The sequence below is a fragment of the Melospiza melodia genome, chromosome 4, assembly GCF_035770615.1.
Source record: "Melospiza melodia melodia isolate bMelMel2 chromosome 4, bMelMel2.pri, whole genome shotgun sequence".
Taxonomy (NCBI): domain Eukaryota; kingdom Metazoa; phylum Chordata; class Aves; order Passeriformes; family Passerellidae; genus Melospiza; species Melospiza melodia.
Genome location: NC_086197.1, coordinates 78,721,647 through 78,748,278, shown reverse-complemented (window position 1 = coordinate 78,748,278; position 26,632 = coordinate 78,721,647). Strand labels below are relative to the sequence as shown.

The window sequence follows — 26,632 nt, the reverse complement described above, 5'->3', positions numbered from 1 at the left end:
AGAGTAGCAGATGTTCTATAATAACACAAACAGTCAAAACCAAATAGCAAATAGTGATTTACTTAAAACTGAGTCTGTCAACTAAACTGTAAGAAAAAGATTCCTCAGACATAACACCATGCTACAAATGGGAATCAGAAAATCAAGTGGACCAAGAAGTATATCAAGTATATCAAGTAACAGTCAAAGGAGTGGAACAAGAAGAGGAGTGGATAAAAACCAGATACCTTTTACCAGAATTCCTCTATTAGAAAGTGTTCTGAGTTGTTTTTTTCCTTTCCATATTTCCAAAGTTAAACACTGTCTTATTTGTTGTAAATACAAAACTCACACTAGTAGCAAATTTCCAGGATTTGATCCAGCACAGGACAGCTTCAGAAGGGCTGTGCAGAAGACTCTCAGGGAGCACGGAGACCTTACAGCTGCTCCAGCTGCCTTAATGTACTCTGTCAGTTACTTCATAGCATGATTAGCTATGTACAGTCCCACCCAATCATCTATCTACTGCTGGATACAAATATTTACCAATACTGATTTTACATTATAAATATGACAGTGACTCATCACTAAAAAGTCATCACACAGTAAAAAGAATATATATATATACATATATTGAAGTAGGGAAATACTTCACAAAGTCATACTTACAAAGTGAGCTGCAAAATACTAAATGAGATTGTGTAATTTGATAAAGTCACCTATAAGAAAACTACATGTACGCTATCCAAGCTTACTATGTATCCTGCCTCACCATCTAAATATTTTTCTGCATCACCTCTGTGAAAAACTGAGGTTGATCCCTCAGAAAAGTTTTTCCAGGCAGGTTAATCCCAAATCATCTCACCAAAACTTATTTTCTTTCATTTTGAAATTCAAGCAAAAAGAGTACTGTTCACTGATCTCCTGTATTCCTGAATTGTACAGTCCTAAAGGATGCTCCATTCTGGTTTGACACTGCTTTTACAGCCAGTTCTGGTCAGCACAATAATCCTTCATTGCTTTTCTGTCAAAATGTGAATTTTATTTCAACTTGCAATTTATGGAATACAGTCAAAATATGCACCTGTCCTACTGAAGAAAGGAGACTGGGAAAGGTAGATGCCTTCTAACTGGCTAAGAGGTTTTATTTTTGAAGATGTACTTCTGAGTTACCTGTACCTGAAGACAGGCTTGCCCCTGATCTGCCAAAGAATGGCAATAGTTTATGCTGTCTCTCAGTAGCAAAAACTTGCCCAGAAGGTCAAATGTGACTCATAGGCCATTTTTTAATAGGTTTGCCTAACTCTTTGCTCTACTTGACTTGTCTCAAAAGTAAACTTCTTGACATTTTATGCAAATATTATACAACCTTAAGTTTGAGTTATAAATCAATAAAACTCACTTAAATGTGAGGAACCTTCACAACAGGAAAAAGTCTCTTAGCTGAAATTCTGCTGTAATTAACATTAGCATTGCTAAATTTTCTCCAAACAAGTGTCATAATATTTATAGTCCAAAGAGAAAACATGATAATTGAGATACTGCCTTGAATTTGAGGGAAGAAAGTTTACAAGTAAAATTTAAGCCTCTAAAAATCATGGGTCCGATGATTCAAAACTCAGAATTTGAAAAGTTCTTCTGGTAGAATGTATGAGTTTGCATTTTATAATCAAACTTCAAGAGCAGTATCCACACAAAACCTTTCTCACACACCAGAACACTCCAGTTTATTCAAAAAGAGTTAAGGCTCAGGTATCAAATAATCAACCATTCTCTTAAATCAAGCCTCAATATATGTGGAAGCCTACTTTGCCAGTAAAATGATTTTTAAAAATTGGTATTAGAAATAGCCAGAATGAGAACAGCTGTTTGACATTTTAATGTTTGTCAAAAGGTTCCTTGGGTTTGGATTATGAAAAAAATTTTAAGGGAAAATAGAAAGCCACACCACAACAAGACACCAATAGGTCATAGGCTCCTGTTTCTCCTTGTCTTTTATAAAAATACCTTCAAAGAAAGGTATTTGCGGGTTCTTTTGCACTACAGGTCTCATATTATCAGAATGCATAAGAAGTAAGCAGTATTCAGATCTCCCTTTCCTCCATGTAGCTTTATAAAGAAGAAAATGTTTAACTGTGATTACTTAGCTGAGGCTTATCCTGTCACCATGAGTCCCTCTCCCCCTCTTTCACTTTTTTATCAGTAAATAAAAAAATAAAAAATATTTAAAACTATTTTGACCCTTCAATTTTGAAGAATTTATTTCATTATTATGATGTAAACACAATATACAATATACTGCCTTTGAGCTTTATAAACCTACACCACGCTTTTCACACCAATGACAGCAAATACAAAATTAAATCTAAAACAAGAAAAAAAGAACTTTGCCATGGTTGAAATTCATGACATTTTTGCCAGCAGATAGGTTCCTCAAAGTATGTCTTAGATAATGACACTTCCTTACACTTTGTAATTTAGTGTTTTCTTTGCTAAATATGGCTAACTAAATACTGTTAGTACTGAAAACAGAAGAGTAAAACCACACTGACTCATTGGCTTGGTAGTATAATATTTCACATAGAATGCAGTCAAGAGTTTTCTTATTCCTCCTCTTTAAGAACCAAGCATATTCTACTTTTTTCCCTATAAGAGGAAATAATCAGAAAAAGAAGATATCTATTCTTTCCCATATAGGCATAACAGCATGATTAATTCTGAGACAGTACCAATACAACACAGGAAAATATTCTGAAATAAAGATACAATTTACTTCAGGCCCAAACACAGCAAGCACACGCTACTCGAAGAATTTCACCTTTGTCTGTTACTGGTGATTGTTGCCATCCAAACTTCCTCAGCCTCAGACCATAAATTCAGATAACATTTTGAGAGTCACAAGTAAAATAAAACAGAAACTAAAAGGCTCAAAGTAATTCTGGCTATTAGTGATATGCAGAATACATACGCCTATCTTATGGTCATCTGGAACAGTTTAAGTTTGACTGCTGTTCTGTAAATGGATCAACAACAGCATGAAGTTTATTTCTTGACACGGAGTGACAACAAAGTATACAAATTCCTCATCTATCTCAGACCATCATTAGCTGCATTGCCTTTCAGCATGAAATGTTGAAGGGAAGAGGATATACAGAAAACAAATACACCTGGCAGCAGCTTGGTGTACAAGGGACTACTACAGCAACACTCATGTCATTCTGTAAGCACAGAAACACACGGGATCAGTTAGGTTGGAAAGGACTTCTGAGATCATTGAGTCCAACTTATGACAGAACACCACAATGTCAACAAGATCATGGCACTAAGTGCCATGTCCAGTCTTTCCTTAAATATGCCCAGGGATGGTAACTTCACTACCTCCCTGGGCAGTCCATTCCAACATCTGATCTTCCTTACTGTGAAGAAATTCTTCCTGATGACCAACCTAACCCTCCCCTGGTGCAGCTTGAGACTGTGTTTGCTTGTCCTGGGAGAAGAGACCAACTCCCACCTGGCCACAACCTCCTTTCAGGCAGGTGTAGAGAGTGATAAGGTCTCCCCTGAGCCTCCATTTTTCCAGGCTAACACCAAAGACCCAGTCAGACTCTGAAGAGTGTAACTATAACAGTACAGCCACCTGTGAAAATCCCTCTCCACCCAGGAGAGGGTAAAGTGAAGATCAAAGGGAAAGGCTTTGATTGTAAAACTCACCAGGCCCCTCAACAGGCCTGAGAAGGTTTTTGAAGACTTTTGGAGCAGCTGTAGTGAAAGAACTGCCAGGTCAGGGGAGAAACAGAAGCAACACAGGCTAGGTTCTGTGCCAGGGAGAGGATTAGAAAATCTCTAGGAGAGGAGTTCTCAGGGAGGACCTCTTTACATCTACTATCCAGATTTGTCATAGATTAACCTTTTTTCAAAGAAGGTTCTAAATATCAAATACTGTGCTGCTGTATAAATATTGAACTGATTAAACTTTGTTCATTCATAGGTTAACAGATTTTTTATACCTGGGTCTATTTGGAACATTGTACATAAATCACTTCTTTAACTAATAGAATACACCTTTCAAACCCAGTAATATATTTTGAATAATTTCCATTAATCTATTCTGCACAATTTCTGTAGTCACACACTGTTATGCTGGAAGAAGACTGTATTTGTCATACTTTCTAGCTTTGAAAAGAACCATTTAAGTTAACTCAAGCACTTTGCACTATTTTATAGACAGAATAAACAGGATCATTTGAAATCACAGTAATTGTAAGATGACTGTGCATCATAGAACAGCCAAGAAATGATATCTGGATTAATATCAAACAAAATAGACTTCTAACAGCAGATTAGCTACTTCTTGTTGGAAAAACAAAAACCAAACCAACAGACTCAAACACAAACAGCATAACAAACTATAGCAATCACTCACTTAGCCAGACAAAGGAAAGGAATGTCCAAAGCTTAAAATTAAATAAATAATCATGTAAAGTGAAAATGCCAACATAGAAAAAAAAATATTTAGGTTTTTACTTCAGAAGCATATAGTAAATAAAATAGTGGCCAGAAGACCATGTAAAATTGATCCCCACAGAGCTGAAAGAAGCATCCCTTTCTCTGAAGAACCACTCTTATCAGGAGGGTGTTCCATGGAGGAGAAAGAGACAATTGAAGCTAGAAAATGATGGATAGCAATGACCTTTCTATCTGTAAAACATGGGCATATTTTAGGTATTTAATCTTCAGAATTGGATTATTATTAATCAATTATTCATGACAATTTGAATCTATGGTAGATGTTTTTTGTTTTCTTAAATATCACATAGCTAAGCTTCTGCTGGAGAAATGGAAAGGAGATTAAATCCTCACAAGCAAATAGTGTTCAAGACTGGCATTTTATTCCCTCCTAAACATTCCCTTCCCTGCATAGCAACACACATTGAAGATAACCTAGTGGCCTCTGCAAAAATCCTGCCTAAGTATTCTAAAATCCATCTTTATAGCCTTTTTTTCTCCAAGAGGGAAAAAAATCCCATACCTCTTCCAGAGAACAAAGAAGAGCATTGTGGTTACACAGAGCAGCAAAAACTGCTATGGCTTCATTCCTATAGCCACAGGTTACCCTGCTGCATGTTTAACATTCACTCCTCCTCACTTGCCAAGAGTGAGTGATAACAGAAGCAGAACCACTTCATTATGGGCCACCAGACCATACAATGAAAATAAGCAGAAGGTGTTTGCAGATATTTTAAATGCACTGGCAAAAAAGATAGCAGATGGACTTATTCTAAAGCTCTTTCATAAAGCAGAACTCCTACAGTGAGAAATAATATAAAAAATACATATGTGCCTGTGAAGAGAAGGGAACAGTATCAACATTTTCCAGAAGAATAACTGTGCTGAAAAATATGTGTCTTCCCAGCTGGGGGAACCACTATGGAAAGACTCCACTCAGGTCCTAAAATTCAAGGATATGGATAGCAGTTGCCACCTTATGATGACTAAAGCCAATTTAACACACATAAAGCCACCAAGGATTTGGCAGTTTTTCCTGTTCTCAAATACTCTGTTAAAAAAGTACACCTTATTCCTAGTCTAACTGAACTTCCTGACATTATATTTAGTTCTCCCTTTGTCTTGCTATAGTTGAAGAACTGTCTTTAACAAATTTCTGTTTGTTGTGGCATGCTTCTTAGGGACTAGGCAAAGTCCCTCTTTATTCCCTTTGTTAACACCAAGCAGATTGAATTCCAGGAGGTTTTCCACAACATGGCAGGTTTTCAACTACTCCAGTCATTCCTGAGATATTTGTGGTTCTCCCCTGACCCTTCTCCAACTGAACAATCTTCCAGTAACAGTTATGCAAGTGTATTAACAATTACCACAGAAAGGTAACACAACTGCTTCCTTCTTATGCAGCCCTTCATTGTTTATATGTCAGTACACAGTAATCTTTTGATTCTCAAACTCTCTCCAAAAACAATAAATTCTTTGGTTGAGGCTTCCTGTAAGATTAACCATTTACCCAGGATATTCTGAACATTTTCATTAATGGGGAGAAGGGATGCTCCAAAGCAGACAGGGAAAAGGCTAATCTGGAGGAAATCTCTGGAGGCTCAAAAAGGGAGCTTGAAAAAAAGAGTGAAAGGGCAAAGCAAGGTGAATGTAAAACATCTTACTGTGGAAAACGGGGGCAGTGTTTTAGTTTATTAATGTTGCCTGGTAAACTGAGTTCACAAGTGCAAATGAGAAATCATACATAATGAAGTCATTACGGGGGCTCTAACACTGGACTTCGTTGTTAGTGTGCCAGTAAATCTGACTGATTAATCTAATTCCATTTAACAGCAGGATAAAACAGCTGCAAACAAGGAAAACCTTGGAAATTAAATGCTGGAAACATTTATAAAGTAAAAGCTAATGCTAAGACAAATGGAGTATGTATCAGCTGTGGGGATGGAAAACAATCTGTATGGGAAAAAAATAAACTGAATCATTAGAATAGTGTGGAACAGTTGTGAAGTATGCGCTGTCTAAAACAATTTTTAGAAAGAGTTTTAAAATATACTGTAATAATCAAAACACTGTTTATTTCTAACCTCAAACTTCTTTCAATATACAACAGTCTGTGAACTTTAGTTTGGTGGGGTAATAGATCTGGTTGAATCAAGACCATTTTGAGCTACAATACTTATCTTTTACATGGAATACCCAAGTAACTGTTTGTGATAAGAAAGCTTATGTTTATTTCACTTGTTCTAGTTTTCAAACTTGGCTACTAGGTATATTGAGTTGTAAAACTTCTGCAAACTACAAAATGTGTAACTGGTCAAGCACTGTTCCTCAATTTTTAAAAGGAGAACGAACTTCCCTACTCATAAGCCTCACACCCCCCAAAAAAAACCCAAAAAGAAACTGCTTTGATTTCATCATTTTTGTTTCTTCCATGTAGAAAACTTTAAACTAAAGGTTATCTGAAGCAAGGAGAGGTTTGCATCACAGCATCTAATCAAATATGACTCATAATAAAGCCTCTACTACACACTTACTAAGACTAAGTGTTTTAGAAACTTACAGCTTTCAGCTAAACTTGCTTTCCACAAAGTCAGAGTACTACTCTGACTCAAAGTCAGAATAAAGCTACTCATGACTCCAGGATGAGGACAGTCATGCACACTGAAATACATTTTATCCTATCTTCCCCCTTTTCCTTTTTTTCTTTTTGAAATTCAGCAGCGACTAACCCTTCCATCACATAGATATAACTACATATAATCATCAAGTCACTTCACCAGAGGTTTCCACTATCTGCTGCAAATTCTACTATATGTTGAAAAAAAAGTATCATTTCCTCACACTCCCCAGTGCAGCCACTGTAGTATGTCTTGGTGGTGAACAGATTAGAGGATGCACAGAATCACCCTACAGTCCTCAAGGATTTGGGAATAAGGAAACTTCTAGGAAGAGGTGATGAGAAGGAGGCTATTCCAAAAGCAGAAGATGCCATATACACCCTTCCATATCCTCAACATAAGCACAAAACAATTGCTTGGCAAGGGACAGTTAGATCTAAAACAATAACCTTCTGGAATGAAGCAAATCTTAAGTAAACTCTCAAGCTGTGCAGGACAATTCTCCCTGTTTATAGCCCTTTAAAAATTACTTTAAATCAGATTTAAATATAATTATTTTAAATCATCAGATTTAAATATCTGATATGGTAAATTCAAGTTTCCTGTAAAGGATTGAGATAACTATTCAATATATTAGAGGTGTAAGCATATACTGGGATTAATTATTTAGGAGAAAAAAAAAGGATTAACTAAGATTTGAAAATAATTTCAAATACTAACACAAAGTTCCAGAGAAGATAAATGTATAGATGAGACTAAAAACCAACTAAGCAAAATAACAAAACAATTGAAAAAAAAAACCTAAAAAGAAACAGATAATTGCAGCAAAAAACCACAAGTTTTGATAACAGTAGGTTTAGAAATATTTACCCCACTGTCAGCAGTACAATGTGCATTGTAAAGAGAGACTAACACTGAAATATGGGATCAGACAACCTCAAGAGAGCTGAAGCACCACTCTGCATTTAGTCCATTTTGTTTCTGAATACACCCAATAATTAGAGAATAGTTCCTTATGCTGCCCCTCCCTTAAACAACTAACGTTCAAGCATTCACAAAATTTTAGAGCATTACAGAGTATTACCTCTGGCAATTGACAGAAATATTTTTGCCTTAAGAGGGTACAATGGATAGCATATGATCTTCAGTCCAAGACAGGAAAATTGGAATGATCTTGCATACCTTTTTATGTTTTAAAGCATACAGGACATACACTAGGAATGTGAAGCTGAAAAAACTAATTTAAAAACTCCACAGTTCCATAGCATGGGTCTACTACTTCAGGACTCAAAACCCTTGAAAAAACTTACACCTGACCAGTACTCAGTGCATCTGGAAGCATAGTTTACTCTGCTGCTTATATATATGCATTACCTGGAAAATTGAGGGTGATGACACCTAGCACAGCTGCATACATGCAGTACTAACTATTGCACTATTAATGAGAAGAATGTAACACTAAGGCTTTAAAGGCTTAGATGCTACAGAGGTCTATACCATTCTGCACCACTCAAATCACACCTTTCTTTATACTTGTTGCTTATGCATGCTGACAGGAGTCAATCTGGGAAATAAATTCAGTAGATGTGCATTAGAGTTGCAACACAATTGCATTTGACACACATTTAACAGAGTCAACAGGCAGCATCCCATTACACTGTGAAAGCAGGCCTCAGCGGCAGCAATTTGTTCTGGAAATACTTACTTCTGATGAGGTCACCATCAGTGCGATTTCCCCAGATGGACTGCTCTTGTGTCTCTGCTTGTATACTCTGATTACTGGAAGGCTGGCTTATGTCTTTATCTTCTTCCACAGCAGTCTCTTGGTCAGTTTTTCCTAAGTCAAAAGAAATTTCAAAATATTATTTTCTACAGTTTTTTTCTCTATGTGAGCAAAATTAATTTTGAAAATTAAAAGTAAGATGGCATACATTATAACTTGTCTTAGCATCGCCATTTGTTTCCTTAGAATTATGTTCCAATAAAGTTGATTTTCCATTTGTTTTCTAGCCTAGATCAATATAATTTCTCATTAAGAAAGACTTTTAGTCATATTGTATCCAATTGTGCAAAATAATACTCAGCAACTCAGCAGCTTCTGTAACAAATTATATTTTTGGGGGGGGGGGGGGGGGGTGAGGTGTTTTCTTATTTAGTTACCTTCCACAAAGTTTTCATATAAAAATTTTAATAGCTTTGTCACACAAAACCCCATTATTTTTTACCCACATACATGTGGGTCCAGCACGTAAAATCTATAGTAATTTCACAAAATTTTGTTCTCTATTTTTTATAATTAAACACATAATCAAAGACAAATGCAGTTGAAACTTCAAAAGTGACAAGTACAAAAATTCAGAAAATTATTAAACCACAATTACCTATTTTTTGTTGAAAAATACTTTTTAAAAGCCACTGCGGATTAAAAGTAAACATTTAGCCAAAAATTTAAAAAAAAGTATTTCTTCTCTCCAAGCATTTATAAGATGCAGGGAAAATTCCATAGTAAGGTTATTTGAAGGATTCTTCAGCTTATTTCACAATGTAACAGATGTTGTTTTGATGATGTTGCCAGTTATCACAAGGAGAACAGAATTTCCTCAAACCAAGGCAAGTGACAGTTTTCATCTTCACTGTCAATGCTTTAATAATCAAATCTGCACAGACAAATCTTTCTGTTCTTGATTGTTCCAGGTTTTTCCTACTGGCATTCAAGGAAATATCTCTAAATCTGGATTTACTTTGTTCATTATTCACAGCAACAGATAATCAGTTTATATTACTCACTCAAGGGATATGTAAAACACTAAATATTTTCATAATATGTATTTTTTTCAGTATGTGTACATCATTTAATATTTACAATAAACCTAGATGAGCAACTACTGAAAAGTCTGTTAACTCTATTTATTTGTTTCAAACAAATACATTTATAAAACCTGTATTACACTTTCATATACTGTATCCTCTAGTAAAGCAATTAGTCCAGTCCTGAGACACAGAAAAATCACTTTTTGCTACTGTGACATAGTAAAGGTTAGTTTCTCATGTAACCCACAGTGCTTTGATTTTAAATCCTAACTTTCTGCCTTTGTTATCCACCCTATTAAACTGAGGCACTGGACATCACTCAAAATTATATATGCCATCTTGCGTGTATAGTAGCATATGCCTTCAAGCACTGCTGCTCCCCTTCTATCAATTTCCACCTCTGAAATGTCTGACCTAGCTAACTCGGTGCTACTTTGCTCTCAGTCCTCCCTCCCACCAACAACTTGTCAGTATTTGCTCAAGCTCATCCTGAGAGGAACTACTTGATGTAGTTATTGAAATGAATGGGATGATATTGACTTTAATGAGTTTTGCTCCTTTCCCTCATGACTTAATCTTACCTAGATACTCATCCTATTAACATTAAAAATCAAAAAAAAAAAAAAAAAACAAAAAAAACCAAAAAAAAACAGCAAGAAAAACCCAAACCAACCAACCAAAACCCCTAACCAAAACAACAAGGCAAAATGGAGTTTTTCAACCCCTTTGACAGACATCAGATACAAATTATTTCTGCCTGGTATCTATCAAATACAAAATAACTGTATTGAAAATTTAGCTGTATGATGATTTAACCTGTGCAGTTAAGTATTAGGTGCAAATATGTTTCAAAAGTGTTTGAAAAGTGTTCTGGAATAGACTGAATAAAAATAAGTAGTGTCTTGACAGAGCTAGTGTAAAAGCACTCTGCTTTCAACAAACACTAAGCTTAAATGAGCTATTTTATGAGATTTTGCTCTTAAATTACTTGACTACATTGATGGCACCAAAATTACAATATGTACCCAGCAGTGCTAGTACAGACCCAGAGAGTAGCTGTATACAATGCTCTCATATAGGATATGACTTTGCAGAACCCTATTATTTCATGTAGTAAACAATGAATGGCTATAAGGAAACAATAATGTTAATATTATGGGGCCCTTAGTGCTATAGATTACATTTTTATCTAAGAAATCTGAAGGAGTGCAGAATACAATCAGTCATCATTATTCATATGAATTTATTTTTCATCCTTCTTCTTGTTTTCAGTTCAGTATTTTTTCTCTTTTCTCCTTCTCATTGTCTAGGCTGTATGTGTATTTTTCATGTGCACTTTTATTGTCCTAGCTGGATATAGTAAATGGCCTGTCAAGACCATGTAAACAATAGTAGAAGTTAACAAGAAAAAAGAAGCACCATTAAAAAGTTAAACAGAAACGATGTTGCAATTGAGCAGCAAACAATTTTGCTAGAAAGTTCAAAACAATTAACATTAATTTGATCTACTGAATTCACATGAAGACTTCCCTGTAAATGCACATAACAGAAACCTACACCATTAAACACCTGTTTGGTATCTTACTTGGCACTCCAGAATTCCCCACTGGAGCAGCTCATCCTGATAGATGCTGCTCTGTGGTGTGCCCAGCTCACCCTGGGCAGCAGCAGCTAAGGACCACGCAGCCTCTCCTCCCTTGCCCAGCCCCCAGCAGGACAAGGGGAGAGAACAGAAAGACCCAAGGGAAGAAACTTGTGTCTCAAGATACAGTTTAATAAGTGAAGAAAAGAGGAAGGAAAAGTAAAACAGGAGATGCAGAGGCAATCATTCACCATCTCCCACAAGTAGACCAATGCCCAAACTAGTCTCTAAGCAATGGCTACCTCCCCTGAAATCTCCTCCCCTGTTTTTATTGCTGAGCATGACATTCTATGGAGTTGAATAGCCCTCTTGTCAACCTGGGCCAGCTGCCTGGATCGTGTCCCGTCCCAGTCCCAGGCCTATCTGCAGTCTAGTCACTGGAGAGAAAAGTGGGAAAAGAGAAAACCTTGACTGATGCTCAGCAATAGCCAACCCACTGGTGTGCTATCAACCTTGCTTGAGTCACTGATCCCAAACACAGCACCACAGGGGTTACTATGAAGAAAATTAACCCCATCACACCCAGACTTAGTTCAATAGGGCTTTAGAAATAATAGACCTTATGATCTCTTTTAGATATTTGAGCATTTTTTCATAAATCGCTTCTGGTGAATCACACTACTGAAAACAAGCGCACACTGGTGTCTTGATTCAGTTGCTTTTTCTTGAATATGTACCATGTCTCAGTTTTTGTACAAAGGAATTTATTACTTATTGCCTTATAACAAACAGTTGAAAATGGGATCATATTTTCTTTTTTTAAATATTAGAGGTGCCACTACAACATACCAATTACAAGTCACACATGAAGACAGCCTCAAGACTATTCCTGTCTTTTGTCGATTCCATTACTTTTATGTTAGGTACCTAAGAATTTTCACAACAGTAGTTTATGAAGAATCAACACAAAGACCTTACTTTGACAGAAATACTAATGACTGGATCTGGTCATAGAAAAGCATGACTTTTTTTTCCACTGCATCTTCAAGTAAGTTTGTAACACTTTTCTGTTTCAATCAAGCTTACCCTTAAGAATTCTTTCTGTAAGACTTCCTTAGTATTTTAGCTTCTGCTTCCTTTAGTACACCCTTCCACTCTCATGTGGCTAACCTCCAATACTGACAGCCAAGAAAAAAAAGAGATGCTCTTCTTAACAGTTCAAATAATGGAAAGAAAAGACTCATTATGTTCTGAGTCTGGCAGAGCTGAAGTATAAATCCAATCTCTCTTCAAAACCACAGTAAGTTACTCTAGGTCATGTCACAAAAGCAACACAGACTTCTTACCTACCACAGTTCAGCCCCAAACCAGCAACTTGTGTGGCTCTGTACTTCCCCTAAACTAACAGCAGTGCCAGGGCTGAAAAGCTTCTAGTCAAAAGCCCCAGAGAGTGACACCCACACAGAACACCCTGTGATTTATTCTGAAGGTAAGCATGGGCAGAAACTCTGCTTGCCCAGGGACTAATGCAAGTTGAAGATTTAAATAGTAAGAGATATGACATGCTCGCAAAGTATAGAGTTGAGATGGCTAAAAGCCAAATCATACCTATGATACAGACAACTGGTAAGCCACTTAATGAAAAAAAATAAAATTCTAATCACATCTCAAAGTTACTGCTTCATTAAATAAGCGAATAAACTGAATTACTGCTTTTTCTCTCTGGAATTACTTAAATACATATAAATCATTTCTATAGTACATACATTCATTTTACCATAATTTTGTTATATTTATTTTTAAATTACACAGAAATACACATATTCCATGGAATAGAAATCTGTTTTCACCTTTAAGACTATTGTAATATTGATTGTTAACTTTTGTTCTAGTTTGGAGAATGCCTCTGGTTACACACGCTCCTTTGCAACATGACAAATACATTCTGCAAGACTCCACCAACTGAATAATGTCAGCAGTCTGGATTAGCAACAACACTACTATTACAACAGCCCTATCAAAATGTAAACTTAACAAATAGTCAGCTGTCAAGAAAGACCCATGTATACTAGGCAAAACAGGTATATAGGGCAATCTCCCCAGATTACTTCTAATTCTGCATCCTATGCCTTTCCAAAGTTGTTGGAACATATATCAAACTGATTCCTGAAAAATTCCTAGACCATTTCCGTGAATAATCTCTCTTTTCAGAGCTACATTTGTGTATCTTTCTCTGCATTGCAAATTAGATTAAGTGAGGATGAAATTTATACACAAAACTGATAGAACAAGATAGGTAATGGATGTGTATTTGCAAGATAGAGCTCAAAGAGCTCAAGTCTGGCAAACAACCAACTTTTCTTCTCTAAGGGTTTGTCTATTGATACATTCACAGAGCAGCTGCCCCCAAGAGCCACACCACATCTTCTTGTTCAGAAATGGGTCTCTGTGATTTAACACATGTGCTATCATGTACCATGAAGCTTACAACATACACAAAACAAAAATGGAAACAAGTGTCCCCATTAAGTGCATGTCCTCAGAGTTTGACTGGCAGCTGATTTCTGTTCATTAGATGACACATAACCTTATATACTGACTCAGCCATCTCTTCCAAGAATGTGAATCATTAGAGTGCATGACCAGCAAAATGACAAACTGGACTTGAGAAACAGGTTTAGAGTTTGTCTATAAAATTTAGGAGCTTGCATATAAAATGAATTTAATGAATACTGCTGCAACAACCAAAGCCTTTGCCACTATGACATTCATTTTCTGTTCACCAGCAAGGTGGTGGACTGCTCCAAATAGCATGTAAAGAAAAAAACAACTGTTGGGAGAAGTTTCTGGAAACCTGAGTGCATCATTCTCATCAAGGAGAGAGAAATAAGCAAAATGGACTGGCACAGTGATCACTGATCTCCAAAAATGCAATCACAAATGGTGGTCCAACAGTTTTGTTGCGTGGGGGCGAAGGAAAGATTTGGAAGCAAAATTACTTAGGCACCTAAAAGTTACAAACAAAGTTACTTGGGGACCTAAAGCTGACCTAGTTGTTGGGATGAACCATCAGAAGGCCTGAGTGTTTCCTACAACAAGTAGATGCAGATTTAAAAATAAATGTGCCAGGTTCGAATTATCCCAAATAAAATTTTGTCCTTCAAAGGAAAGAGCAATTACAAAAGAAAATCAATTGCCACAAAACATAAACACAAACACATAAGTAGATCTGTGAGAAATAAAAAAAGTCAAAGAATGTTCCCAAAAGGAAATGTAACAATCAGTTCTCTGTCTACAATTGTTGGGAGGGATTGAAGAGCATGTGGCAAACACTGCATTTTGAACACTTCCTTTGTTCATTAATAACCTTGCTGGCAAGGAACCACTAAGGATGCTACTTCCTACTGAAAGTTCCACTGTTCACAACAATAGCACAAAGAAACCCTGATAAAATCACATTTCACAGTGTAATCATTAACAGTAACATCTACCATCTACTTCATGAAATGCCTAAAACTTTTAGGCATCTTATATAACAAATAAATTCAACAGTTGGTGTAACAGAATACCTATTCCAGCATTTACCTGAAACAATCTCATTTCATTAATGACATCTAACTAATACCGATAATCCATGACTTATGGAGTTGGAAGCCTCCAATTAGATGTTTGTTTTAAAACTTAAAAAGAAAAAACTTATTCGCATTAATTTAATTTCAGTGGTTTTCACTTAAGTATCTTGTTGTAACTTTCAATGGCTCCAGAAGTGCCACAGAAAAAAATAGCTTCTCAAAAATTAGAGCAATTTAACTGAGCAATTTTTTTGAAAACTCTTACACAGGATTTTCCAGGTGCAAGCTATGGAATAACTATGAAAGCACTAGAAGTTTGACAGCCATGAACAAATTTGAGTCACGATAAATTAAAAATGGACAGCAATGTGCAAATAGGTATTCTGCAATATTTTAAGTGTTAAAATGGTCAGATATATAAGTGAAGCCTTTTCACAAATAATCATACTAATTATACAGTCAGTTATGCACGTGTGTCATTCATCCAAAGAAGTTTCACATGTATACAAAACCAGTTTCATGGAAGTGCTAAGCAATACTTGCCAGCTATGGCTGTACTAGCAATGGCCAATAAAACTGGGCCTGTACAGTGAAAGAGTTAACTTTAAGAATATTCCATGTAATACATGTTCCAGGGGCTTTCTACTTTGAACTAGTTCTCAGATATAATCTTAAAGATTCAAGGCGTACTAGTGGCTGGAGTGTATTAGGCACATTCCTGCAGCTTTCACATTATTTTGAGCAAAAGGAATCCCATCCAGGTCACTCCCTAGGATCACTCCACAATGTAAATCAAAGTAGAGGTGAACAGATTTACTTCAAAACTGCATGGCTGATCCAAATAAAAAAAAGTAGGATAACACACTCATTGCTGAATGTTACTTACTAGGGAAAAAAAAAAAAAGAAAAAAAAAGAAAAGCAAAGAAGTGTTTAAAGCAAAGAGAAATCTAACTTCTGAGAGCCCAGAGCTGAATTTAAGGAGAATTACTGTGATATAAAATAAACCTGTGATGTAAGATGGAACAAAAATATTTCAAACTTGATACAAGGCCTTTACAGTCAACTCTATGAAATACAAGTCTATCACACCCATGAGGGCATGAATCACTTGACTGGAACGGTATGCACGTGAAACTGAAAGCAGACATATGCTTTCATGACAAACTAGAGTCAGACATCTATTTACCAAAGTTTTAGATATTTTAGTCAGCAATATTAAATAAATGCCTCAGTACTGGCACATAGCAATGAAACAAATCAATACAGATTCTCCCAGCTCTTGTCAGATAGCAAGAGGGAGTGAAATTATAGAGGAAATAGTTGGTAAGTTTGAGCAATCTGAGTACACTGGTTAACTGTTAAAATAAAAATATATTACTCATAACACTGAGGCATTGCTGGTAAAGTGGAATAATTGTTGTGATAGCAATCACTGTTGCCTCAAGAACGTCCAAACATCCCCTGCATTAAGTCTTTTGTCACCCAATCTCATCTAGCCATCAGATTCCTTTCGTGTTCCTCATCATGAAAACAGTTAAGCACTGAAAACATGAAGATTAGAATCACATTCTTGAAGAGGAGTACTTTGTACATATTCTGAATGGAAGTATTAGTTGCTGCATATGGTTTCTTGAGATACCAAATCAGAGCTGCATCTCCATCCAGCAACAGTGAGACGATTTGCACCAGAGAGAACAGTCACTTATAGAATCTAATTCTTGATATTTCTACTCAATTTCTCCATCCTCCCCACCCCATTAAAATAAAAAGTTCTAGTGAATTCCCATCATCTAAAGGTTTACTATAGTGAAATTATCAGTCTCAAGTTTGTAATAAGTTGTTAGTTATTGGTTTTATTTTCTTTTTTAATTGAGAAAGCTAAATATTATTCCTTTGTTATTCTAGCTTATAGTTACCGAAAAGCAAAGACAAAAGCATTCCAAATAATCTATAGATGATAGCCCTGAATTTCTCTCTTGTTTATTTCTCTCATGGTTTATTCAAATGCAGAGGATTAAAAAAAAAATCATACCCATAGTCCAGGCAATAATCACACCGTAATTTTGAATATATGAAACATTTTCCTTAACACATAGAGTCCAATGGTCATGAATTGCAGCATTCCTTCCTCAGGGACATTATTTTGATACCTATGAGTTGAGAAATAACTGATCACAATCAACTTGAAGTGGTCTGAGCAGAGACATGGCACTATTCACTGACTACATCACACAAGTAGATGCAATCATAATTTGGTTCCAAGGTCCATGAGTAAGGGAAGAAAGAAGGCTTCACTAGCATCTTGAACAAGGGTGCACAAGCACAGCTACACTTTTGGAAGGATGTGGCAGAAATTAACATGTTTGCAGAAATTACATTAAACCTTCCACCCTGCAGTGTCTCTCTTAGAGCAGCAGACAACGCTGACATAGATAATGTTTTAAGGACTGAAGTTGAATTTTGACATTACCACAAAAGAAGATCCCATGATTTCATTTGCTCCCTCTCACAGCCCACTAATTGTGGATGGGTGGCATTCAGAGTCTCACTAATATTTATGCATTTATTGAAAAATGAACTAACAAGGAAGAACAGTGACAGGGGATATGTTGAGAGAGCATAATGGTTAAACTATCACAGAAAAATTCTTTTAAATTGTGAAAGCCAGAGCATACCACATCTGTAGGCCAAATTGCACCTCAACCCAGTTTTCACCATGTCCACAACTGATGAATATTCCTGCATACTGCCTAAGCTTTATTAAGTTTGCCTGGTCCTTAATTATGTTGTGGGATAGCTATTTTTGAATATTCAAAATTCAACTGAAGTTTCTTTTCCTTTCTTCACCATCTGAATGTATATGATAGCAAGCAAAAGGAACCCTTTGTACATCTGGATTTCTTGATGATACCTCACAGAACTACACAAGAGGAAAAGTTTGTTCCCAGGACAAGGTGTCTATATCAGTTAAACATATACAAAGCACATTAAAGTATGCTGTTACAAATGAGAAATTCCTTCTCATTAGAATGCACTTAATACTTTATTATACATACAAGATAAGCCATCTTTTCCTGATTAGGGAATCTTTAATTTTAAGTCAACCCAGATTTTAGATATCTCACTGTAAATATATGAAGTCATTTATAGGTCAATAATATGAATTTCAATCAAAGCTTTTAAAATTATCACCAAATTCTAGAGAAGTCAGTGTAATTTTGGATGTCCTGGGGACAGAATAGAAGGACAGGGGCTGTTGAAAGTCCCAGACATACTATCTTAGTTTTTCAGCCCTGGAATATCTGAATTACCTTACTCTGTAACCACACACCACAAAGCTGACAACAGAAATGCTGGAATATTGACTGGAAATGTTATGAACTCACCTTTTCCTCTTTCCACCCCCACTTCCCCAACAAACTTAGACTAGAAAAAAGCAACAAATATCCACATTAAAAATCCATATAATCCTTAAATATAAGTTCATTAGAATAAAAATAATGTATTTGAATGCAGAATTCTGCTTTGTCTTTATGTGAATCATACATAAGCTTTAAAATTGAGCATGTGCCTCGATAGGTGAGGCCAGTGAACAAACCATAATCATAATGCTTATTTGTACCTTACTGATCCCTCAGAAAGCTGGCAGGTTTAATTGTGTCATTTAGATTTTCTGAACATTCCTTGTCAGAGAAAGATCAGTATTTGCTCCCTTACTTTTCATTTAAAAAAGCATGTATTTACAATCCTACATAGGACTTTCACTTCATAGTAAACACTATGTTTGAAGTGGTACTGTGAGAATGAGACCACTTCCATGCTAGTTAGTTCACTGACTTACCACTTCAGTAACTTTGATGTAAGGCCTACATGCAGAATTTAACCACTGTGGCTGGTTGACCACATGGCAAATAAAAACAACACACTGAAAATAAACATATATCACAGGTACTGATGCTTCTGGCAAAAATGGGATTCTAGCAGTTCAGTTCTGCATGCTTGATCTTCTGCAATTAATCTCTTTTATTATTATTTTTTACTGTTTAGAAGTTATGAGTCATTCTCTAGAACAAAAAAAAAACCCCAAAACCCATCCAACAATAAGATAAGTACAAGCCAACTTGCAAAGCCCCCTTGCCAAAACATTTTTCACTTAGCTACAGATACTTTCTGGTTTCTGAAACAAGTCTTCAGCTCTGATTACACATAGCTATTGATTTTCTTAGTTACAAAAACAAGACTGCACTTTTAATCCACAGTTGCACAACTGTATTACCAGGCTCAGCTCCAGTTAACCAGTTATGAATAAAGCTACAGTTCTTGAACAAGATTATTTGTCTGTTTTTCAGAGACTTTTTAAACTCCTTTCAGAATTCTGGAAAATTGTAGCTGTAAATAAATAAACAAAGAAAAGTCTCATCTTCACAGACCAGGACTTGACAGGCAAGCATGCTTCCCAATTTTGAGGATAACCTAAAATATACTTTGTCAAACTTCTCTACATGAAGATGATCAGAGTATCAGTGTAATTTATTCAAAAGCAAATAAGACATAAATAATTTAAGATTAACATACTTTTAAATAACCTTTTGAACAGATGATATGAAACAAGTTATATTCTCAGAGACTGATTTTAGCTGCAGCATCACAGAGTAATCTAAGAAAAACACAGCAAAGTGACTTCCAACCTGAACAAGGCTCTCACTATTGGATCTAACTTCCATAATTTACTTCAAGACCTGGAAGGGCAGCTTTACAGGAAAGAATTTATAAACACAAACACAAAGGTGAGAAAAACAAAAGCGATATTTAAGGAGCAACATCTGCCTCTGAATGACTGCAGTTTTTCAAGTACTGAAAATCAGGGCTGAGAGCAGCAATTTTTTTCTTTTTTTTTTTTTTTGTTAATTTTTTCATGGGAATTTTGGGTTAAAACACTAAAATGGTGAAGCGAAAGTGCTCCAGAGATACACTACAGAAGGGAGGGGCAAAAAAAGAGGGGTTAAAACCCACTAGTCAAATCAGTAAATGTATCATTCAAATACAACGCGCAACAATTACAGAGAAACTTTAAAGCAACTTACCTCGAGGGAGAGAGATCAAAGAGCTGTTTTCAGTCGGAGCTTGCTCTGGCCCTCCAGGCCCCGGAGGAAGAGGTTCTCTCACTTGGGACATCTGCCAGCTCTCTCGCCAAGTAACAGAGAGCCTGCACCCCTCTCCAACAAAACTAACACGCGACCCTGAAGGAACAAGCAAATGAAAAGACTCTTTAATGTATTTTACGCAGAAAACTCACGGCTCGGGGCGAGGGACCGAAGAGGGACAGTAGGGAAGCGGCGGGAACTTTCCGGCGCGGCGGCGGGCGCGCCCCCCGCCCCCTGCAGCGAGCACCCGCGGGGCCGGGGGCGGGAGCGGCCCTGAAGGTGCCCGGGGGGGCCCGGCGGCCGCGGCGGAGCCGGCCGGCAGCGCGGCGCGCCTACCTCCGCATTTCCTCCGCTTCGCTCCGCTCCACTCCGCCCGGCCCTGCGCCGCGCCCCGGCCGCGGGAGCTCCGCGCCGCTCCCGCCCCGCCGCCCGGCCCGGCCCGGCCCGGCAGCCGCCTCCTCCGCGCCGCGCCGCCCGCCCCGCGGCCGCGGGCCTTCCCCCGTGAGTGGCGCGCACAGCCTGGCACTCACTCCCGCTGTCCCACCGCCGCCGCAGTCACTCCTTCTCCATCATTTCCGGACAATGAAGCAGCCCGCTCCGGCTGGCGGCGGCTGCGGCTCGGGGCGGCGGTTGTGCAGCTCCCGCCGCCCGCCAGCGACGGGCCCGGGGGCTGGGCTGGGCTGAGCGGGGCCGGCCGGCCGCGGGGCGCCGCGCTGGCCCCGGCCGGGCCCCCAGCCATGGAAATTCCCCCAGGAGACCGTAACCCGTCAGACAGAAGTAGGCAAGAAGGGAAAAAAAGCCCCAGGAGAATGTGAAAGGGAGGCTTTCGAGGCCGGGCAGGGCGTGCAGCTCGGCGCTGGCAGCGGCGCTGGTTCCCGGGCTGGCCGCCGTGCCGCGGATCGCCCGCCGCCGGCTGCGCCTCGGAGCGCGGAGCGGCACGTGCGGCACCGCGGGCCCCGCAGCCCCCGGCGGGCCCTGCTGCGCGTACCGCCCTTCTGCCCCTGCCCCGACCGGCATCGTGCACATATATCCACTGAAGGGGCTTCACAGCCGGCACACACCGCCCTTCTGCCCCTGCCCCGACCGGCATCGTGCACATATATCCACTGAAGGGGCTTCACAGCCGGCACACACCGCCCTTCTGCCCCTGCCCCGACCGGCATCGTGCACCTATGTCCATTGAAGGGGCTTCACAGCCGGCACACACAAATACTCAACACGAGGAATAGAACAAGCAGTTTTCAAAAGTAGAACCCTTAAGTGCAAACTACTTCCTCTGCTACCGGCTGCCAAGTAGTATTACCGGGATTTTCTCCATATGGGAAATAACACTTCTTTCCCATGCCACAGTGTGATGTGATCATCAGTGTTATGCCCTGTTCTTGCCCACAGCCCAGGGTACTGCGATTATTGCTCACACATGTGCTGGTGTCTATACATGCTTTGCCTTGCTTATGGGAACACAGTATGTCACCTTTTTCAATCAAGTGTGTGCAGGTTTAAAATGTATTTTCCTTAAAATTTACAAGCAGATTATCTTATTATGGTTTAGTAAATATGCTAGGTTTACTGTTATGTCTCATGCCAGTGAGATATCTAAATATATTTTTTAAGAAACAAAAGTAGGAATATAAAATATACAAGTTATAGACTGTCAGCATCCTAACATGAGAGACTATATCTGATAGATATTTATTTTGATATCACACATGTTAAGCAATATGCTCAGTTTTTAAACGTTAACTTCTTAAAGTTTAGCCTTTCCCTGACATGCTTGCAAAACAACCGGGATGAAGTGTAAATACCTAACTAGGAGCCAGTTCTATGTGAACTCCACACCCTTCAGAGCTAACTCTTATTTCAGAAGTCATCAGTAATTTTGCACCACTCTACAGCTTTATTTTTGTCATTGTTGGTGCAGAAGAGAAGTGTGATGAAAGGTGCACATGCTTTCCTCTGAAAAATACTATAATTTTTTAGTATTTCAGTAACGTAAGGTGTTTTTTGGTGCAGCATAGTTTTTCTTTAAACATTTATATAATGAATGGGGGAGAAAAAAGATGTTTTATGTAGAAAAGAAGCTGTGTGAAAAAAATTCATTTGGGGCCAACAAAGCTATTATTTTACTGTGTAATAATAATGTTGGTCTCTATATCTACACTTTTCATCTATGCAAACATTGCATAACTTTCCACATTCCCCTCCTTGCTGTCCTGGGGGCAGAGTGATCAAAACATAAGGTAGAATGACTTACCTCAAACTCCCAAGTGAGTCAGTAGGAGAAGAAAGGTTGTGACTCACTCTCAACATACAAGCTTGTGTTTTTCTCTCTGAAACTGGAAACATCGAGGAGAGCTGTGGGACGAGCAATAATTTAGCCAACCACACCCTGCTTCCAAAATATTTCATTGGATAATAAATGCCTATGGAGAGCTGATACCACCCAGGGTTGGTATTTCGGTGGGTTTTTTTAACCTTATCTGTGAAACCCACATGGTAAACTCCCATGACGTTCAGTTTATCTTCTTTAAAAAGGTGGTGGGTAGAGGTCACCCTGACAAGGTTCAGTTGTAGAGTTTAAAGCTCTAACTAAGTGAATTTACAGGATCTTCAGCAGACAGTACAACAGATGCAGTCAGAGGCAGTCCTAAACAAAATCCGATTAAGAAAAGGTAAGATAATTTAATACACAAAAAGCACAATGCACTGAAATTGTACATTAAAATATTATGCAATAGGCAGCACATTGCATACCAAAGGCTGTGATTTTAAGAAGATGGGTCCAGATGTGGTTCCTGTTAATGAGATACCACAGATAGGCAAAGCTCATTGGTACTTCCTGTACAGCGTACTTATAACAAATGCACAGCAAATCTCAAATATTTGTTGGATTACTTTCCTGTAAAATACATATCATTCTAAAATATTGTTGACAATTCTCAGGAAGTGGGCGGTTCAGATCCTAACACCATCAGCCTTACAAGTAGGCTACAAATCTGAGGTATACTGTATCTTACTATAGCAAACAAGTTACTGGCTGTTGCACAAATGTATTCTGATATAGTCTTCCATTACTAAACAATAACATTCAGGTCTTGTAGGCAATTGATGGCAAATCTTGGGATTGATGTAAAGAGAAATTCAAAAGCCTTGTAAATAGAAAATAAATAGTTTGTAGGCAAGCTAACATTTCATGAAAGGGAAAAAAAAAAAACCAACATCAAAAAAACCACCCTGACCAAAACACACAAACAAAAAAAAACACCAGAAAAACAAAACAAAAAAAAAAAAAAAAAAAAAAAAAACCACAAGACCACACCTGGCAAAAAAACCCCCCACACTACCATCACCATGGAAAACACCCTCCAAGTATCTTCCCCTATTATAAAGATTCTTTAAAATACACTTCTGTTAAAAGTGCACTAAATGTACAATATAATCCTATGTTTCCAGGATGGTTAACAAAATTGTTAATCAACTGTTCCTAGACTGAGTTCTAACACAATCCATACAAAAGATATTACCTGCAGTCAAAATAGACTCGTCCCTGAACAGAATAAAATGTTCCAGAAAGATGCAAGTTGTTTATTTAAAGTAAGCCCACAACATTCCAAAATTAACAGCTGCAGAGGTTGTTTACTCACATTATTAAAAATTCAAGCTATATTTTGAGCTTGAATTTTCCAAGGCAAACTTTTAGTGTTTGTGGGTTTTTGGATTTTAAATAGTTTGTGTTGGAGGAAGTAGCGGGTGGCAGAGATGCCCATCTCAGAAATGCTGTAGGAAAATTGTGCATAACTCTTCCAATAAAAAATGTGGTCAATAACAATTACTTAGGGATCAATGAAGGTCTAGGTACTCAAATTTTCCCTCCATCCTAACACTACCCTTTCCTTCCCCAAGGCTGTTCTTTAACTGATGCTCATTTCCTTCTGTCAGGAGGAACTGAAGACATTTTGCTTCCCTTTTAACACCCTTAAATAGTTCTGAATAATGGGCAATAATATTATTGAATCTTTTTGTGATTGATTGCTTGTACCTCAGTACTTGTGAGTTCAAGTTATTCTTCTGCTATGCCTGAGAACATGATTTTCAACATTGTAATATGTAATTTTAACATGTGTGTATTATTCTAAACTTCACCAGTTTTTTCAGTATTAGGATCATGGCAGGATCTCTGTCCTAAATATTTTATAGTGCAGCAGTGCTGAAATGGAAAGACAGTTATACTTACTGGGCTAAATAAAAAAACTTGGAATTAAAACCAAATTATATTGTAAAATAACATAATTACAATTGAAGCTTATAAATTCTTTAAAATAATTTTTTAAATATAGATTAAAAGCAGAAATACCCACAATATATGCATAAAAGGACAGTAAAAGAGAATTTGAAGATCACTATTGTGCTTGGTTTGGAGTACTTTTGGCTCCTGGAGTTCGTGACCTAGCTTTTGTATTACCCTTCTGCGAAGCATCCTTTAAAAAGCCATGTAAATTGTCAGGTGCCAGGGCAAAGCTGGTTGCAGCTGTGTTGTAGATGAGGATTTGTACTTCATAAAGCATGAAGTGCTGTGGGGTTGATGGTGCCTTAGACACCAGCTGGTCCTAGCAGGGCAACTGCCCCCTTTTAGGCCGAGCAAATCCACTCCAAAGAGCACTAACAGAAACAAATAAACAGTCGGGTGTCTGAAATGAAACTAGAGACATGCAGATTTAACTCCTTCTGTAACCAGAACTGAAATAAAGATATGCATTATCTTTTAGAGGAGCATCTTGTTCCAGTAAGGCTGTACCTGGGGGCAAGATGTTTTCCTGTGATAAAGAATCCTTATCCAAGTTTGATGTTTTTCTGCCATGGGATGGACTCTATAGTGGGGAGAAAGGGAGTATGAGGTTTAATGATTTCTGACAGCTCAAGGTATTTTTCTCCATTTTGTTTTTCTGTTTAGACTAAGTATAAGAAATATAGTAGTATAAGAAATAGTTTCTGTAAAATATTGTCTAACACAGGTGGTAAAGATTTCATTAAAATTGAATTATTAAGTCAAGCAAAGAAGATTCACCGAGATTAATTTTTTTCTGATGTAACTCTAATGAAGTTCAAGGAGCTGCATGAAGATGAATTCAGCTCAAGCTTTGTCCTGCTTAGGGCAAAGCACATCACATGGCCTGGCTGAGGGTAGTTTCAGCTGTTCCCTAGCAAGCTCAAGCAAGTAGCTCACTCAGGCAGGTAATAGATCTCATGAAAAATAACAGATCATATATTGAGGCATGGAAAATGACGGTTCATCACAACAAAATGTCAACTAGTAATTCATTACATCCCTACAAATAAGTCAAGAAGTGTTCAGTATACAATTACAGCTGTGCTGGATTGCAACAGTTAATTAATTTGCATATATTCCTTCAGTTATTCAGCTTTTCTCTTTGCAGTTAATATTGTACCTTCATTAATAAAAAACTTATTTAGGACATCAGAAGAAATAAAATTGAGCAAAAACTAATTTTTCAAACTCTACCAATTTTTAAGGCATGGAAGATTATTTGGAACTTGTAGTGACATTAAAGATCATCTCAGCAAAGGCAAGTGATGGGCAACAGCATCTTTTGAGTTAACTGGGTAGGAATTTTAAGAGAATATTGATTAAAAAGTGTAGCTAGCTTAACACAGAATATTGTAATATGAGTTATATAGAGACTTAGTGAATTTATAATCACTTAATGAATTTGCCTGCAATATTTAGTCCTCATAATCCTAGAGGCTGTATTTATAACATATAACAACAAAAAAAATTTAACCAAATACTTCTGATGCTTTTCCGGTTAACAAGGCTCCTTATGCTTTTGCACCCTGAGAAGCATCTGGATCTGGCATTATTCTTTATTAGTATTTCATGCACATTCCTTACAATTGTGAGTATTCATGAAATTTACATTACCTTTTCTCAGCAGTATCAAACTAATCACCAATATCAAATGATGTTTTTAAAAATACCTTATCTAGAATTCTACAAAACCAAAAATATTTCTATGTGAAAACAGTATCTAATCAATCTGTTCCCAAAGATTTTAAATCTGAAAATACTGAACCAAGAATCTTTTACAAATAGAATAAATAATGCAGTGGAACAGAAGACTATATGTTATATTGCTGTGTGAGGTCATGGTAAAACATCCTAAGACCTATAAAAATTTAGTTAATTCTGTACATCTTTAATATGAGCTGATAATACAGAGTACAGATGCTCCTTTTGAGCTGCAAGAGACTACACTATGAATGAGTATTAAAAATACTGTGCATTCTATTTTATATTTTCATAATATAGAATGCTCTTACTTCCATATTGTGTATTATTCCTCATACATATTCAGAGCATATATTGTAACAGTTCCTTTGGAATCACTAACATGTAAGCT

General features: G+C 37.4%; 1 protein-coding gene across 3 annotated transcripts in view; it reads right to left on the bottom strand.

Moving 5' to 3' along the window:
- Positions 1-22,607, bottom strand: part of MDFIC (MyoD family inhibitor domain containing) — a 52,194-nt gene extending 29,587 nt beyond the window's left edge. The window contains exons 1-3 of one of the 3 annotated variants that reach the window (XM_063155301.1): positions 22,468-22,607; positions 20,154-20,309; positions 8,809-8,940 (exon numbers count right to left, since the gene is read on the bottom strand). In XM_063155301.1, coding sequence (XP_063011371.1) covers positions 8,809-8,940; positions 20,154-20,244 — 223 coding nt within the window. In that variant the 5' untranslated portion in view covers positions 20,245-20,309; positions 22,468-22,607. Of the gene's footprint in view, positions 1-8,808; positions 8,941-20,153; positions 20,310-20,549; positions 20,609-20,743; positions 20,859-22,467 lie in introns of those variants that run through there. The other 2 variants (XM_063155300.1, XM_063155299.1) reach the window with 2 other exon arrangements.
- Positions 22,608-26,632: the final 4,025 nt, after the last annotated feature.